We start from the raw sequence: 19586 nt of genomic DNA, 5'->3' as shown, positions 1-19586 counted from the left end.
ATAGTCCAAGGCAGAAGTGTACGTTTAACGATTAACCTAAGCTTGTGTTGAATAAGTCTAGTTGATTATTTTTTCCAAATTGATAACCCAGCCAGACAGCTTAAGAAATTCCGTCCAGAGTAAATTCCACGTTTCAAACAAATATCCAGTCTCTTGAAGCTTCAATCCCAGAATGCTGTTGGAGCCGATGCTCCCGTTTCACCTCCGTGGACTAGTGACTATCGTAACTTTTTACCTGCGCCTTTGTCTACTGTTCAGAGCTGCTAAAGTAAGAGTTCTGCATGAGGTAGAGCTTGTCTATAGGATTGATCTGTCCCAGCAATAGACCTTCAGAGGTATGTTGTAAGGGATGAGGGTGAGGAGGAGGACCTAGCTCTAAACTGAGGGTGTCGGAACCTCCCTCGTCCAGGTTGGTGCTGTCGTCCAATGAGATGTCTGAACTGCAGAAACTCTCGCCTGAGTGCGCTGGGTAGGCATCTGCGGAAAAGAGATTGAGATATAGTAAAGGCTCAGGTTGTCTAAATTTTGTATCAGCTGACCTAAAGATAAGAAATATTGTTACTTTGCAACAACAGTCAGGAATGTTCCTTAGCTTTTCAGTAATGTCCATTAAAAACTACTAAAATAAAACTACTACTAAATAATACTACTATTTATGTCACCTATAATTTTTTGGGTAGTGCTTTTCACCCCGTCGTTCTAGGGTTATTTTAATTGTTATTTTACACCCTATGGCTCTCTTGAACACAAATTCCTCATGCAGACTATTCCTGTTTCATTTGCTTGTTCTAACTGTTAAGTGGACGTTACAAATATGATATATGCGCTCAGTAATTACCAAGGTATTGTCATCTTGTGATGCTCACTGTTAATAGGAAAACGTGATCAGCGAGATAGTTATTTGTGTCACATATTCAAACAGTTCACACGGCGTTACATTTATGTAACTGTATTCTTTGTAATCTTTTACCAAGATAATAGGTGACACTTCAGTAAACCTATTATTTATGCTCTGGTACGTTAAATAACACATACCACTAGTTTAACTCTCCATGTGGACGATTGAGTACCAAGGAGTGGACACATTTTGCTTTATTTACAAATTGTAGTAGTAGTATTTTACTTTGTGAAAAGGTTTTATTTAAACAACTACAAAACAGAAAAAACATATTTTCAATGGGAAACAAACTTATCATATTCAGCATGTTTTTCAGTGAGATTTGCTCATCATTTAACAACATAACAGTAAAAGTTTAGTGGTTAAGTCTACTTTTCAATATTCAACACACTGCATAAGGCCTTTTCAGAATCAAAACGGTGACCTGGAAGAGTATTTTTTCAAAAATAAGAAAATTATTGTTATGTGCATTATTTAGATATAGAATCTTTCCATTTCGGCAACGTCGCTCCACAATAGCAGTTATTGGTATATCATTCATACCTGAGTTGTACTGTTATCTTTACAATCCACAGTAAATTGAATTTGCACAGATTTATTGTGTTTGCTGTTATGAAAGAAACCATATGCCACAATGGTTGAGCCATATGTCCTGATGTTTGTTTGATTCAAGAGTAAATGGTTGTGATGAGAAAAACAAAAGTGAAATTGGTAAAGAGTTAAGCTTGCACTGTTACCATTTTAATATGTTTTAACTGTGGTGTTCCTTAAACTAGTACTTTAACACTTAAAAAATACAAATAGACTTACAGAACAACTGACAATACAAAAATGGTTGGATAAAAACTTGTAATTTAAAGATTTGAACCAATTGAGTATATTAAATTTAAATAAATTGGTACCCAATTTTGGCAATGTACAAATCTGTTAACAAGTACAAAAAAGTTAAAAGAAGTAAAAAAATGTTGCATGTCCGTTATTTTCTAAAAAGGTAAACAAGAATGTAGAAAACAAAAAAAATACTAATAAACAGTACCGTACGTACTCTTTTTAAAATGGTAAAACGGAGTAATTAGTTAATTCCCTAATTAATTTGTAAGTCCAATTTTTAAGAATTTTCTGAAGAGTATTGAGTACCTTTCGACTCTTGTGAAACATTTACCCTTATTTCAAACACTCATTCATCAATTCCTAGATTATTTTATACAATGTTTTACCACCTGAAATCCTAAAAGTGTTACTAGCCTAAGTTTTAAACCCAAACATCCTCCCCCCAAAAAAACCCCCCAAAACCTCCAATAATGAGCCTTTTTTTAAAAAACACTGTGTAATATATTCATATGTACGAGAAGTAAATAAACACTTACCATCAGGGGAGTATGGATGATTTGGATTGAGAGGTTGGCTAGATTGGGCGTACGTCGTATCAGACGAGTCATGCATGCTGAGCCCATTTATGCCCAGGTAGTGATCTGGAATAAAATACACTGTTAATTCACATACCTAGTGTGCTATTAAATTATCTATCTCTGTGGTACATGGCTTAACTAAGGAAGGTACACATAATTAAGCTATTTCAAAAAGGTGTGAATATTTTCTTAAGGTTTCACTCAGCTACTAGTTTTGACACGTAAGTGGTGCCATTTTCAAACAATAAGAGCGTACAACGATTGATACAATGAATATAACCATTGAGTATACACGTAACATGTATACTCAATGATATAACATAGGTTACCCACCTTTTGTTGTCGTCAGTCCACTATCTCTAAATGACTAGTTTAGGAGCATCATAGCTCCATTTTTAAACTGAAAATTGTAAAATTTGTCAAAGATACTTGATAATTGTCTGTGGGCGTCGGATATGTTTCTTTTGGTCAAAAGACGTATCACTATCCTTACCTCACGGCGATTCAATAATTTACAAAATTCTTAAAACACACTGCAAAGCGACATTTTAACTACAGAGCTGCAAATGGCACCATTCTGTTCACCGATGTCAGTAAACAGCGAGCCGCCTCTTTGCAGCCATACGCAAACTACAGAGATATATGCAAAAACGGCCCTTAGAAAAATACCCTAATATATGATTTTCTGAAATTAGCTTTTTATAGTAATAGATAGTGAATCGGTGACGACAAAAGGAGTAACCTATATTTATAGCATAGAATGTTTCCATTTGTAATTTAATGCTGAAGACTGAAAGAGCACATTGAAGTACACACACTCACACAAGTAAACTTAGATGTATCCTACTCATTTTCTCTCTAGACACAATTTTTTGCGGGTTGAATCTTACAAAACTTGCCTTTTCTCATTGAGATTACATAATGAGTACCTAAATTTATTAATTCCACTTAGGTTTAACTCAATGTGAAATAATTTTGTTGTTCATTGTAACTCCTTACAGTTCTGAAACTCGTTCTTGTTCTACAGTTAAACTACTCACTATTATCACCTGAGAGAGGTTCTTGTTTGATGTTTTTGTCCCTCTTCTCGTCTTTATCACCCGGAGATTTGTCAGAGTCTTGTTTCTGTTTTCTCTGTATCTTCTTCATCTTTGCTCTTTGATTCTGGAACCAGACTTGTACGACTCTCACACTCAGACCTGTCTCCTTGGCTAGGGCTTCTCTAACCTGTGAAACAAAACATTTCTCTAATTATGCATTACAGAACTTATAGTCGGTTTTATGGCCCAGTTAGAAATAGCTGTAATTATTAGAGTTTTTGATTTTGTGAATGACTAGCTAAAAAATCTCTGGCATTAAATAGGAGTGTTGTGCGTAAATTAGCGTCTCCCTCAAGGTCCCACTGCAGCGAAGTGGGCGTTGTGAAGGAAAATTGATATGCTGGAAGTATAAATCTTGTTCTGTGATTAGATTTTTGTGGTTTCATTCGTCAACCGCAATTGAAGTCCATCGCCAGTCTACTGACTTTAATGGAGTAAAGGGTTTGAACATTGAAATGTAAACAAGGAGTAGAGGGAGTTCAGATATAGTACTTAAAATGTTAACGATGTTTTACAATGTTTTCCATAGTCTATAGGGAGTAACCAAAGTTAGAGAAATTTTATTTGCCAATCATGGTTTGACTGAACGAGAGGGATCATAAAACTGATAGGGTACATCTCTATAGGACTTTTTAAGGACTATGGTAAGCCTTGGAAGTCTCAAACAAGCAGATTTGCAGCCAAAGTTTCCTTAAATTCAAACACTGTCTTGATGGAAACTGAAGATCACCCACTGCCAGCCCCGTTGTGCAAATATGGAAATATGTACAGGTTTTAAGCACTCCCAAAGCCTTTCTACGTCAAACCACTTTTCTGCTTAGGTACATATCTGTCAACTGACAACAGTGACCACCAGGGATTGACACGTTCCTATACTGAAATGTAGTCACAGAACGTGATTCATACTACGTTGATGTTGTGGAAGCGTCAATTTTCTTTCACGTTTTTGAATACTGTATTGTGACATAGACTCGATTTAGAACTTTAATTCACGCATAACGCTCGTCAAACCATGAAATATATATGACTCTAATCATAATTTTAGTGGTAGTAAGTAAAACAAGACAATACAAAGGTAATTCTTAAAAGTAATTTAATATAGTGTTATGGAAACAAAGGAGATGTTAAAGCAAGTAATATTCACCTTACGACAAGGCTTAGGGCTGACTTCAAATGATGCCTTGAACTGTCTTCTTTGGGCCGATGTTAAAATCGTCCGTGGTCTCTTGGGTCCTCTTCTGCCGTCTCTCGGTCTACTGTTTTCATCCAGCAACATGTCGTCTGCAACAATCGTGTGTTTCGTTATGTTTCTCAATTAGCTTTGGAAACTGGATGTAGAACTACAAGAAGATTGTCACTCGTGGTTGTGAGTGTGCTCAAAGTTGTTGATGTAAAATAACTGTTTATAGTTCTTTAGAGTCAATTTTGCATGATGCACACCAGAGAACAAGCCTTATTTTACAACTGTGTCGTAATTGTCTGATTCAGTGTTGGACTAATAAAATTGTGGCATTGATACCGAGTAAGATTACTTGGTTTGTTGTTCAAGACATTAAAAAACAAATGATTCCTAGTGCCCATTGTTGGATCCAGTCTAAAATAATTTATTTTATAAGACCATACAATCTAAACACTGGATTGGAAGATGTTTTTAGAAAACCTGTTAATGATTCTAAGAACATTCCTTAGTAATAATAACGTTTTGCTTATATTTATTGAGCTTTCCAATCTTTCATTGTCATCTTTCTTACTTTTATAATGAGTGATTATCAACTATTGCTTCCGTTAATACCTTCCAGCCAGAAGTAACAATTCAAAGCTGATGAAAGTACACTGCCAGTGAAACATTATCCCTCTAGATTTGTATTTCATTAAATGACACAATGATTCATCTATAAGAGATTCATAAAAATCATCTCTTGCATGTATTGTCTCATCATAGCTGAGTGGAGTGGATACATTACTTCCCTAATAAAGAAAAGGCTCCTCAATTGATCCTAGGAAACCTTAAGAGCTTTCTTATGTAAAGACTGGTCCCAGCTGTCCTTGATCAATAAGCTTCCAATAAATCACACTGACTAAAGAAACAGCTGATCTTAGTCGGTGTTAAGCATTATCATTACTTTTGACACATCATCCAAACATGCTTATTTAAGATTATTATGAATACAAGATAAGTGTAGAATCAAGTGAGATGTAGTTTTTTTACTGACTGAGATCAGCTGTTACTGTATCCAGGTCATTGATTAAAAGTCCAATGACAGAGAAGTAAGATACAGAGGAAACATTCAATGGCAAACTTAAGTGGTGTCTAGCGCTAGTGCTGGTGTCTAGCGTAATGAACCCCTTCTGCCCTCATGTATTATAACGCTCACGGTGGAGGAAGACCCTGTGCCCAGTGCGATAGCAATATTTCCATGCAGTGCTCACCGTTCAGCCTCTTCCTTGCTCGTCAAAAGTATATTTTTGCCCCAACCAGAGCTGAAAGTGCACGGTTGTCCCATACGCTTGTATCCTCTGTTCCTTACTTGTCTGTGGCTCAATTTGAATTATTTCAAGACACAACTGTGGACCCTTTATCAGGTGAGGGCAATCTCAGCAGCCCAGCTATGGTAAAACATCATTCTTGTTAGTTGCAGCATATTTGATTTTTTTAACAGCTGTTATACCTGTAGGGCTTGACTGCTGTAGGAGGAACATTTCTTTCTCAAAGTCTTGTCTGCAGAACAGCTGGCCGCCTCGCAGCACAAACTGTTCGCCTTTCTGCAGTGGTTGACAGCAGACGACGCATACAAAGCAGGGCAAGTGGTACACGTGTGCCTGGGCTCTCATCACCATCTCATGAGGCAGCAGTCTGTCTCCACAACGGGAACACTTCACTCCAAACAGTCTGGAAATAAAACCAAATTGTTCTTTAGATCATCAAAAACAGAAAATTTATCAAGGCAGAAACTCACACTGAGGTACGTTTTTAATTTAAACTCAATTTGAATGCTTATAATTGAGTGGGACATAATGAAATGAGATATATATATATATACATTTTATAACGTACAGTTACACAAATTTCAGTTTGTATTTGTTTCAGATGAATGAAGATAACAAATTTATAATAACTTAATCTTAGACAGACAACAAAAGTGGACCAAAAACATAAGCATACGAAAAAAGCCTTATAATGAAATTATAACTCTCTTTATATCAATGCAGTAACCAACACATATAGGTAAGTACGGTATTTAATTTAAGCTTAATTAGAAGAATTTAAAGTGATTGAGACACAGAGAGAGATAACTGTGTATTTGTTTATATTATATACACTCACACTGTTTTCTACAAGTTTATATTTGTTTCAGATGATATGAAGATCAAGAAGTGTATAAAAACTTAAAAAAACCCAATAAAAACCATCCAAAAACACATACCTACAATAGAAGCCATGGCTGATTTTAAAAGACATAATGATCATGGAAAGCTGGGTCCAGTGTTTGGAATCGTCAAAAAACTTCTGACTTTTCTCATGATCAAATTGGTGACCTTCTACAAAGACCCCAATAACAAAGCTACACAGATCATCTCACTTCATTCGATACACTCATCCTTCACTTATATTTGGGTTGAAATAATGAACACACCTTGGTGGTGTCCCCATCTCAATTGATAATGATAATAATAGCTTGTGAGAATATCAAGATTTCATGGTGAAGAAGCAATATATTTAAAGCTGTGAAAACAATGGTTCTATATCATATAACTTGTAGAATGAATGATTGATTTGAAACATGGATGGATGGAGATGAAGAAAATCTGACAAAAATCTAGTTTTTGAGAGAAATTGATGAAAACAAAAGAAGAAAACCCAAAATAAATTGCAAGACATCATAAATGAGGACTTAATGCTGATAGGAACACATCTACTGTAAGTGAAAGAGATGAAAAATTTATTTAGATGGAAAATGATTTAATCTTAAGTGCTATAACATCTTGGAAACAAATTTGTCTGAACAGGAATTAAAAATAGTGGTATATAGTACAGACCACAATCTAAAATGGTAGATTAGTAAACCACAATAGTGAATACAGAATACTCAATTTTCTGTGGTATTATTCAAGGTTCCTTTAGCATTTAAATTCCAATATCTAAACTTCCAAACAATATTTGGTTAGAAAAATACAGTTTTTGCACAATTTAACATTTTTTCTTGATTATAGATGTTTCACTCTCCAATTGCATGTTCATGTTCATAGTTTGTTGCTCTTGTTTCTTACCAACATGTATATAAATTCCTCCAAACAATTTCATCTTTTACAATGTGAAACAACTTTATGGCTCAATCACGTCCTGGTTGAAGTTTGTTCGCTACGCTCACTCACCTTTAGGTTGGAGCTCGTTCGCTGCGCTCACACGTCCAGGTTGAAGTTAGTTCGCTACGCTCACTCACCTTTACGGTTGGAGCTCGTTCGCTGCGCTCACTTGCCTTCAGGTTAGCTCGTTCGCTACACTCACTCACCTTTTGGTTGCAAATTAGCTGTTTTCATAAATTAAAAAAATAATAGTGCTGCACTCTGTTGGTAATCCTTGTAACTTTAATGCTATTGAACATCACAGGACGGAACCAACTTGTTTAATTGAGACAGCTGTTATGATTCATTAATTCCATTTAAATATGAGTACTCATTAGGTTAACATGGGAAACTCCAGAGCCACTGGGGCGGAGCCCGAGAGTCCGATCAGAATAAAAACCACTTAGTTTTCCTATTTAATGCCTAAAGAATCAGTGTACCGAATTTCAGCCTCCTAGGTAAGTGGGAAGTGGGAGAATTAGTGATGAGTGAGTGAGTCAGTCAGTCAGTCAGTCAGTGAGGGCTTTGCCTTTTATATATATACTAGCTGTACCCGCGGGCTTTGCCCCGTTTTACTTCATAAGTGAGCTCGTTCGCATGGCTTAATCACGTCCTGGTTGAAGTTCGTTCGCTACGCTCACTCACCTTTAGATTGGAGCTCGTTCGCTGCGCTCACTTGCCTTCAGGTTAGCTCGTTCGCTACGCTAACTCGCCTCCAGGTTGAAGTTCGTTCGCTACGCTCACTCACCATTTGGTTGCAAATTAGCTGTTGTCATAAATTAAAAGAAATAATAGTGCTGCACCCTGTTGATAATCCTTGTAACTTTAATGCTATTGAAAATCATATAACAGAACCAACTTGTTTAATTGAAACAGCTGTTAAGATTCATTAATTCCATTTAAATATGAGTACTCATAAGGTTAACATGGGAAACTCCAAAGCCACTGGGGCGGAGCCCGAGAGTCCGATCAGAATAAAAACAACTTAGTTTTCCTATTTGATGCCTAAAGAATCAGTGTACCAAATTTCAGCCTCCTAGGTAAATGGGAAGTGGGAGAATTAGTGATGAGTGAGTGAGTGAGTCAGTCAGTCAGTCAGTGAGGGCTTTGCCTTTTATATATATAGATAGATAAGCCATGGTTTGTAAAATGCTTATTGCTCATAGAAAACTGGGTCCAGTTTGAAATAAAAAATCTTCTGACCTTTCCCAGGATCAAATTGGTGACCTCCCACAAAAACCCAAAAATAAATTCTGATTGCACACAAATGAGCAATGTGATTTCAAAACGAAAGGTTCAATTCTAATTTCAAACTGAGGCAACAGAGAAACATTCAGTTGTGAAACGACAAATTTTGAGAGAACTTTCGAGTTGAGTCACGTGCACGAACGGAGCCTGTGGTGAGGGGTGGTTGGGGGGCCTGGGGGAGGAGTGAGAGAGTGTGAGGGGGGGAGGAGGAGAGGGAGAGAGAGAGAGAGCGTGTCGGAGGAGGAGTAGAACCAATATCGCGCTGTTGTAGGTGATCTGTCTGAACGTCCGTGACAAATGCTACCGTCCTCGACTCTGGGTAAAAATACGGTGAACAAATGACAATACAGGCGACCTCTAGACACAGGAGTTAGTTTTGTTTAGTTCACACTTAAGTTATATGACGTGTTGATATGGGTATTGGTGATTTTAGAAGTGGACATTGCAATCATTTGTTTTATATATTAGTTATTAATATTAGTTACATAATCATAATTGGACACGAAAATTAATTAGTTAGGAAAAATAAGTTAAATTACATACTGTTCATGCAATCTGTAACGTCGACTTTCACAAACTAACCGTATCTATAACAATCAAAACAGTTCTCAGAGCTTGTAGAAAATGGTAAATGAAATGTGAGAATCTTTTGCAAAGACCATCAATTTACTGTAAATGGATAAAATGATCAATGGTGCGTATGATCCTAGTATGGATACTCGGTTTAAGGAAAGCTTTATTCAATCTTTAAGAGGCTTTGTATCAATCTACAAGCTGATATCATTATTGGATACAGAAGTATACGTCACATCTATTAGGACCAGCTGTATCAATTTTTTTGTTAAAAAGAACGTAGTTGTGTGAGCCAGTGACTAAAACTCTATATTATACCTTATTTTTTGTTGCTGGCCAAGTTGATAGGTCATAACAGTTACTATAGCTCACAATAAGTAATTCCATTGGTTTGAATTTGTAACAAAGATCATTCATTCAACAGAAATGAGTAATTTAGATCAGTGCAATCTGTCGGTGGCTCACATCAACTACGACGATTTTGGTAAAAAAGTTGGCTACAAATTTAACATGGGGATGGAATGTCTAAGCTGATACAAACATTTAAATCAAAGTGCTTTCTTGATAATCAAACGGTAGTTGGTATCAACCCGAAACAGTCAGTTAGCTTATGATTATTTGGTACTAAACCCAGCTGTCCTAAATCATCGGGTTTTTATAACATGAACTTTGACAACAACAAAGCTTTACAGGCCATCTCACTACATTCAACAATTTCTCTGTACATTTTCGTACCCCAGATTATACAATTGTATGCATTCGTGTAATAACTGAATTTCCTCGTTTTATAAAACGATTTGTCCATGACAAGTGTATTTGTCACATTTGTGGTTGAAATGTAGCAAAAATCGTCTGTACCGGCAACATACGCATTTAACATCAATAGCACATAGCACATCTGAGAGAGCATCTTCGGAAGGTAAACAGATGTTATTGCATTTCCTGTCTATTGTTGCCTATGTTGATCACCTGAGACGGCAGTTTAAGAGGGGAGTTTTCCCTCCATATTAAGAACGTCTCGACGCCTCCTTTTTCTGCACACAACGGCCTATTCCACGCCGCTCCCTTCTTTAATTTGATTTTTTATTTTCTTATAAACCTCCTTCTCGTATAAGATTTTAAACTCTCCCTAGTAAGGCTGGTGATTTAAAGAGATGAGTTTCTGTAGAGCGTGTAGAAGGTGTGCTAACGCGGAACAGTTTTGGATTTTGCATTGTCAAAGAGAATACTGTGCAGTATTTGTGGTCGTAAAATTTCGTAAAATTACAGATTTAAAAATATTATGATTATCATAACACCTATCTTTTAGTCACTACGACGGATATTAGAACATAAATGGTATGGATCATAAACAAAAAAAATGACGTTACTGGCCCAAAAATATACAAAAAATCGAATGCCTGATTTGACAGTTCCATTTAAATATTCAAACCTGTTTATTATTGGTACAGTGACGTATTTTGTTTATATTTATGATAACTACTAGATCGGTTCTAATATCCGTGGTCACTATCGATATTTAATATGATACATAGTTTGCCGAATAAACTTTGCTCAACAAACAAAAATTTAGGTACAATAAAACAAGAAAATATAGCCTAATGTATAGCCAAATCGGTCCTTACCAAATCCAAATCGTTATTTCCTTGTTTCAGCTCCTATACTAGTGAATTGTGAAATTGATTATGTTATTAGTCCGGTAAACACATTTTGGAACAGCTACGTGCATATTTTTCGCTATACTAACCTATAACAATAAAACAGAAACTGAACAAATCCGATATCAAACTACCACTAACTAAAGTACTAGTTTGGTACTAGCAATCACTATTCATATTATAACCTCTCATTTCCATTTATAATCAGTTGGTGTCCAGTAAAAACTCATTACAGTACAGTAGTACATAATGAAACTCCATTTGATTAAGCTGGTGGAAAACAGCTGTTTTCCGGACTAAATCCTTGCGTGGAAAGTTAGTCAAAACAGAGTAGTGGCGAAAACAAACTAACGTTCTTGGTAGTGTTCTTAATGAGCACTGTTTGACTGTCAATCTTTGAGAAAATCGGGGTACACGGGATAGACACGTTCGGGGATGCTGTTGATGTTGGGTTGGCGACAAAATTAAGACATAATCCATTACATTGAATGAGAAACCTTTGAGAATTGATTGTCTTTACTGACCTGTCGTAGTCCGGTTTGCAGTACAACTTGTTCGCTCGCCAGTAGCACGAATGATTCAGTAGGACTCCACACACGCTGCAAGCCAGACAGTGCTCGTGCCAACTCGCGTCGCCGACTCGCATCAGGAATCTGTCGTGTATCTTCTGTCCGCAGCCTTCGCACATCTCGTACGTCTTCTCGCATTTCGGACCCACCAGCTCTGCAAGAAACATCCACATTAGAATAATGTCAAGTTGTTACGAATGATATTCAAATTTGGATAAAGGGAGCAATAGGGATAATCTCCAGTACTTTGTATAGGAATCTTTACTGAAAAGAAACATTTGATTCAAAATCTATTTTAGGCCTACATATAAATCTCTATAGCACATCCCTTAATTTCGTAAAAGAACAAATCACAATTAGGACGATAAACTAATGAATCCATTCGTTCAGGAAACCACAATAATAGTAAAGTATGTGACATTTTTCCAAAGTGTAACAGCAAATTCCTAAGTGTCAAAATTAAAACATAGACAAGACACCCTCCTTCCTCATTCAAATTCGCCTAAAATCTGGCATAAATTCATCGTGGATTTCAAAATAATTAGGAACGGACTAGAAGATTTGTTTTTGGCGTATCAATTATCAAGTCTTTGAGACAGTGCACACTTAATAGTTTAAGTTGGATATGAAGGCAATTTCAGTGTAGAGAGTGAGATACTTAGGGTAGCTGTGTGATTTGTTCTTTTACAGTAATAAAAACTAAGGATTGTGCTATATATTTAAATGTAGGCCTAAAAGGAATTTTGATTAAACTATTTTTCTTTTCTGTAAAAGATCCCTTGGTATCAATATGTTTCTTTGTGAGCTTTTAACTCGTTTTTCATCCGATTTCCAAGTGAGATCATGCAAAAATAACAAAACCATTCCCACTCTACCCCATTATTTCCTACCAAGTCGTCAAACACATTCACACGATTCAAAACCTCAACTCAACCAGAAACAAAAGCAACAATTCCCCAAAATAAACCACTCACGCCCGCATTACAATTCTCTCACAAGTTTTGCAACGCTGAACGCGTTTGTCCGTATTGTTGTACAATAAACCGTCGTCTCCAGCTCCAGACCCACATGTGGACGATATTAAGCTCTATATCACGTGGCGCAGATATTTCTCCCGTTTTAATAAGTCGAGATTTACGTTAATCGGCGCCGGCTGTGAGTGATGCGGCGATATGTCTTTGCGCCGCTCTGCGCCGTCTGTGTTATTGTGTTATTGTGCATTCACGGAGGGAGGTGGGTCTTCACCCCACGTTGCTCAGAGGAATCGGCTTGTAAAAGTATAGGGCCTAAGTGTACGAAATATTTCTAGTAGAAATAGTTATAGTTTATGCGTTACCCCGTTTAATAGATAATATATTCACAGAAATATTTGTTATATTAATATATCAATATCTTTAGGCTACACCATTTAGACATCCCATCTATATGGACCAGCTATCACCAATTTGTTATTAAAAAATAACGTAGTTGTATGAGCCAGTCACAGAATGTGCTAGTGTCTAAAATTCTATTTTATACCTTATTTTTTGTTGCTGACCCTCTTGATAGGTCATAACAGTTGCTATAGCAAATCATAAGACATTCCCTAAGTTTGACTTAGTAAAAAGATTTGTGTATTCGACAGAATTTAGTAATTTAGATCAGTGCGATCTGTTAGTGTGAGCCAACAACTACAACGATTTAGATAAAAATCTGGCTACAAATTTAATATGGAGATGGAATGGCTACACTTAAATGAAACTAAACTTAATCATTCAACCCTTTTCTCATGAAATATAATATGTAACTTTGTTTGACGTTAGCTGGGGTTTTTTCAAGTGCTTATTAATATACACTTGTATTGATGAGATGTACATTTTTAATCCCTTATTGAAAAGCTCTATGCTCTAACTTAACCGTCTCTTTAATAATGTTTTTAATATACACAATTTTATAAAATGCAAAACCTTACGACTGTTCAATACTTGAATTTACTCTTTCTTGAAATTAGCATTTTAGAGATCATCTCTGGATCAAGAAGCCATTTTATTGGACTGTCAATTGTGGAATTTCGCGAATTGTTGACATTACACAGACTAGTTGCAAGAACAAGTAATTAGATACAAATAAACACAAATTTTCTTATTTAAATAGATGACGAGTCTCAGAGTCTGTACAGACGATTTTAAGGTTATCTTGTATATTAAGAGATAGGACCACAACTAAGGCCTATTTCAACCCAAAATATGAATATAATTTTTAGTATAAACATTTGTTACTGATAACTGACTAAAGACCAGCTGTTTATTAGCCGGACCATCATTGAAAGCTATGTAATTAAGAGCAGCTGGGTTCAAATTCGAACCATTAAAAATTGTATGTAGGTTTATAGATCAAACCGGCGTCCTTCTAAATTTAGATAAGCATCATTACAACTTAGCTACCCATAAAGGATTATAGAAGTCAATAGCTAATTTTCCAACTTTAAGTTACTACAACGTGGATTCTACAGGGTGTTTCCAAATTGTCTGGACATATTTTGCGAACTTGTTCCTTGGGGACAAACATAAAATGCCATATAAGTGCGGGTCTAAAATTATTTCTATTTGTCGGTCTGTTTGTGATTTTTAAGAATTATTTTATCTTTTTTTGGAATTTTTCAAGATAGAAATTTCAAAATTGGTATAAATGTGTAGGTAAAAAGAGCTTACAAATTTTAGTCCTATTAAATTGTGTAACCGAATGTAGAAGAAAAGATAACTCGGTTTTTTGTAATCTGATTTTAACAAACAAGGTCTCATTTCATTTGGATTTAAATTTTCTATCTTTTTGATTAGAAAAACAATTTTCCTAACATTTACGGTTTTAATTAAATTTGGCATTTAAGATTTTAAATGGCTGCCATATTCAAATGGCTTGAGATATTGGAACGAAAATTCGTAAGCTCTTTTTACCTACTAAAATACACATTATACCAATTTTGAAATTTGTATCTTGAAAAATGCCCAAGGTATAAAATAATTCTTAAAAATCACAAACAGACCGACAAACAGAAATCTAGGCATTTTAGACCCATACTTATACGATATTTTATATTTGTCTTAGCAAAGGAACAAGTCCACAAAATATGTCCAGACAATTTGGAAACACCCTGTATAAACAGAAGGAAGAAACAGGTGAATCTTAAGTGAAACTTGATGGATCAGCTCATGAATCCATCAGCGAAGTTTCCGTTTTAATCTTTCGCTCAACTTACAACACAACACCTGGTTCACTTGTATCAATAAATTATTTAAGAGATGTTGGGGTGAGTATTGTGGGTTTAGACTCGACCTAATTATCACGTTTTGGAGGGATTCTGAGGGGTTTTAAAGGACATTAGGTAGATTATGCGCTTAGTGTTTACATCATTTACACTCTTTATAATGCTTTGGGGTCGTAATGAAAATGAGGAATATTACTAGAATGTTCAACCTTTGTTCGTATGAGCGTTTGTTTGGTCGTTTTAGAATGAACATGCGTGCATTGAATTGTGGTGAATTGTGGATGCAGTAGTGAATTGAATTCGAAAGGATTCTGTTGTTAAGAAATACTCTGATTATACTAGTATAGGACTAGTATTAATATCTATCTTTTTTAAGTTCTGACAGAGGTTATTTGTAGATTAAAGGAATTGAAAATGGAATAAAATATATTTTTTACCGACAGGTAATACACTCCATAAAAATGTTTTGAAGGGGATCACTTTGAATAGTATTATAATCAAATTTTCGTAAAATTATAAATGACAACTCTTTGATATAAGTAATTTTAAAATTTTGTAGCTTGACAAGGTAATGTTTTAGTCGTTTACAGAAAGTTTTTCACAATTAAATCCTCAACACTTTATTATATTTTTTATTGACATACACAATTTTTATTCATTGGTAACAACATAAATTAATTGCGTAAACGTTGTTTAAATATTTTAATACTTTCTTATGAAATGGCGACCATATACAAAGTAGGTATTTTAAGCCAAGTATAATGGAAATGAGTGTAGTATGACTGGCGCGATCTTGTAGTCTTGTTAGTGACTAAGGCCGACATTCCTTAAACACAGCTGATAATTAGTAGCCCATACAGCTAATGGCAACCAAGGGACCTAAAGTTTATAGTGGAATCCGAACCACATTTTTTGCCTTGGTATATACGAATTGGTATAATTATCAGGATAGTACTGCGGATAGTCCTAGTACTCACTCGTGCGGACGTTAATCCACACCAGGGAGAATCGCATCCACAGTGCATGCCTATAAATATCCACAATTCTTCCATAAACACATAAACGAGACGGATAAATAACAGAAACGAACATTTACGTTGGCAACAACATATTCCTAATGATAAGTACGTGTTTTTAAACCACTTAAATATACAACTATAAGGACGCAACGCTGCTCTGCTCAGTTCATTATATTGACTACGCCTTCAAACTGTGCGATGCAATACAGGTACTGTATCTGTATTGTCTATCTGACGCCGTTGTTTTATTGTTACAAAATAAAAGTTGTTTCGCAAAATCAAATCGTTGGACACAATTTTTGGAATGCAAACTAGCGTTGATTCAATTGTTCTAGTAAGATATGACATAAAAAAATCTTTATATTGTAGGTACTTAAAAATTTGAGTCTCCGAAAAATATTCGTGTTCGTTAACATTTGCCTATGTGTGGTGAGTTTTCACTGTTACTAATTTCAGTTTTTTTATGCAGATATTTTAACATAAAAACAATTGCTCAAACGTATGGCCTTTTAATCTTTTAGTCTCTTGGTGGTCCATTCGTACTAAATAAGCTCTGGAAGCATTGCAAACACATTTGAAAAAAAATATTGATTAAATAGAATGGAGGCAACTACAAAATTATGTCAACATTTCAATTAGGGCTAGATTATATAATAAGAAAACTGTCTTTGCTATTAGGGAATATTTTAAATCTTAATTTCTAACCTATAATACAGTACTTCTTCTATGGTTTATTGCTTATAGACATTCATAATAAATTGACATTTTACTTTTTTACAGTTTGTGAAAAACAATCAAATAAATTGGGTCAAAAATTCATCCACGACATAAATTGGACGTTTTGTTAATACTTGTTAGGAGAATAAGTGTTAATTGACGAGTTAGGAGATACTGATGTACAACATTATGTATTAGACTGAAAATAAAGTTCTTGATTATTGATTCTTGAAAAAAAAAAACTACGTAATCAGACATAAAACAGAATTCTAAACTTCGGATTTTATAATTTGACAATAATTCTACTTGCAGTACCCAAAATTGATAGTGTGTTTACAATGCTAATAGAACCTTTGAATAGCTGCATTTATCTATTTCATATGAATACATACATTTTTACAAGTTCATATTTTCAGATGACATCTTGATGGCTTTTACAACATGAAACAATTCATTTTCTTGACATCTAATCCACCAACGATAACAATTTTAATAAACATTTTGAAACAATCACTTCAGTAATGAAACAATAATCACAGAACGTATGCAAAATCTTAAGCATAAAGAATTTTTTAATGGAGATAGACAGAATTTATTCTGCCAGAACCGCTAACTCGCCATCCATGTGTTTATAGGCTACTCTCGAGCATTGTTGGGACAGCTGATCGGTTAGTTGAGAACAGCTGATGGCCATTGTTGTGATCTTCACAATCCAAACACAGAAATCTTTTAAAACTTTTGGCACATTTTATCACCGATAACAAACATATTTAGCAAGGTATTTCCATTGGCATTGTATGGATATAAGCTAATGCTGGATAGCAGCTAATGTAGAGGGGCTGTTGTTGTGTACACATTTCTCTCCCGTTTTTAATTGGAACTGTGTGGCCCATTGCTATGCTAAATTGGCGCAGTCCTTTTCCATAAGACGATAGGTTAACGACTAAGAAGATGGCAATTTATGGCGCCCAGTCGTTTCCAAAACCGATAGTTACATCAACACATTTTGAAATTCCCAAACATCGGGGGCTGTGGGGGCTGCAAGTTGACTCAATATACCGTACTATTTATTCCCCCATATATTTGATCACCCTGCAATAAAATCTAAAGTCTCTATTATTATTTGTTTTAATGCCCGATAACATATTGAGTGTGGTGATGTCGACTTAATGTTCTTTTCCAGTATGAAAATGCACGTTACAATCAGAAGTTTATCGGTTATTTCAATACCAGAATACAATAATATATATGGTCGTTGAAGTAAAATATGGAAAGTGGATACAAACTCATCTTGTAGCAGATCAGGACGCTGGCTAACCTCAATTTCAATAATTGTCTTCATATGATTCATAAGTACGATTATAAGGATAAAATCATAGACTCTGGGATACTGAAGTTGACACCAACAGCATCGACATGTTGCAGCTAAATTTTCGTTGATAAAGAACTTTGTTGAATAAGCCACTCACAGAGATTAAGTACAATTACCAAGCTATATTTTCTCCATTAGTGTTTTGTACTACGTTCGTTGATACTATATAAAATATGCTTTATTTTACAATAAATTTTACTTTCAGTCTCTATTATTTAAACAATTGGTGATTTCTGATTAAAGTCAGCTGATAATGTCCATCTGCGCAATCTGTTGATGTATCTAATTGATTAACGTTTATTTTCATAGTTTAACTGGCTAAAATTTTAACATAGGTGTGGAATCTCTAGTTCCTTCTGCGGTAAAAGATAACATTAAATGGGATGTTTACGATCTTTGGTTTCATATAACTGATTTTAACCCATACAAGTAGCAACCTTTTTTAATTTACTCCAAAGCAACCTTCTACAACCAAACAAATCTACAGAAAAATCTTAAAATTTACAAATACCTTGGCCGGGGTGGGTCGGCACCATATTGCACGGGATAAACTCCAGCATTTCCAGGCAGTGCACTCACTGAACCACAACGGCACACTGGTGGGACGACGCTGCGTCGGGCGTCGCGGCGACTCCTCCGCGCGTCAAGTAGTCCCTCACCCCATTGGCTGGCGGGGCCACGCCCCCTCTCCCGCAATGGCAGTCTACAGACCCCAGACAGACGGAGCTCTTTGCTTCAAGACTGAGGCCCCGTCATGCTCGACCGAGCGTGAATTTTAAATCCCCATATCACTGTTTGCTCATAACTTATTACGTGAACTCGACTGGAAGTGTAACCAGGCTTTGAGGGTGAAGGGTTTAAGGTCGGGCCGCGTTTGGGGAAAAATTCCAATATTGCTGTCTTGATGGTCCGCGTGGGGTTGAAGAGGCTTGGAAGGTTGGGCTGGACTGTGTTGCGGTGAAAATGTTAATCCGTGGAAATATTGGACGTGTTTCACTAATTAATGGACTTAATCTTGATTTGGTTAAGTAATTGAATTACTCATCTAAATTAGTTTGTTCCTAGAAATCGTGTTGAGGATATTTTGAACTCTATTAGCACTTATTTTGAGGTAATAGTGCTCGCCTCGTAATTAAAAGGTCGCCGGTTGGATTTTAGGAAATAAACACATTTTGATGGTTCGAAACTGGACCCAGCTTTGTTCATTAGGCTTTTAGTAATGATACTGACTAATGAAACAGCTGACTAGGTAGTCAGCAACAAAGCAACTCAAGGCATTCCGCTTCATTCTATAGTCATCCTTCACTCATATTTGGGATAAAATATGCACCTAGTTGGCGTCCCCGTTTTAATTTTTAAAATTTGATTGATAACATTCTGAAGATAGATTTGAAGCAAGTGGCAAGTGTCCAATGTCCATCCTACTTGCTGACTT

General features: G+C 35.7%; 1 protein-coding gene across 1 annotated transcript; it reads right to left on the bottom strand.

Annotated features, from left to right (window-relative positions):
* Positions 1–247: 247 nt before the first annotated feature.
* Positions 248–18740, bottom strand: LOC128995936 (LIM homeobox transcription factor 1-beta-like). Its single transcript, XM_054421001.1, has 7 exons — positions 18663–18740; positions 11755–11953; positions 6077–6297; positions 4552–4688; positions 3348–3534; positions 2266–2370; positions 248–477 (listed from the first exon to the last, which is right to left on the bottom strand). Exons 1-7 carry the CDS (start codon positions 18709–18711, stop codon positions 248–250), a joined length of 1128 nt encoding a protein of 375 aa, XP_054276976.1. The 5' UTR covers positions 18712–18740.
* Between the last annotated feature and the right edge of the window lie 846 nt (positions 18741–19586).

The sequence above is a fragment of the Macrosteles quadrilineatus genome, unplaced genomic scaffold, assembly GCF_028750875.1.
Source record: "Macrosteles quadrilineatus isolate MER2022 unplaced genomic scaffold, UCM_ALF_1.0 Scaffold_5__1_contigs__length_97177068, whole genome shotgun sequence".
NCBI lineage: Eukaryota > Metazoa > Arthropoda > Insecta > Hemiptera > Cicadellidae > Macrosteles > Macrosteles quadrilineatus.
This window is presented reverse-complemented; position numbering and strand designations above follow the sequence as displayed.

What these genes read in the sequence shown, in the direction of transcription:
- LOC128995936 (XM_054421001.1), bottom strand. Translation starts at nt 18,711, where the DNA reads ATGCTGGAGTTTATCCCGTGCAATATGGTGCCGACCCACCCCGGCCAA. An exon ending in ACAGCAGTCAAGCCCTACAG is followed by an intron (nt 4,689 to 6,076) that starts GTATAACAGCTG and finishes CGATTGTTGCAG; the next exon opens with ACGACATGTTGCTGGATGAA. An exon ending in ACCTCTCTCAGGTGATAATA is followed by an intron (nt 2,371 to 3,347) that starts GTGAGTAGTTTA and finishes ATTTTATTCCAG; the next exon opens with ATCACTACCTGGGCATAAAT.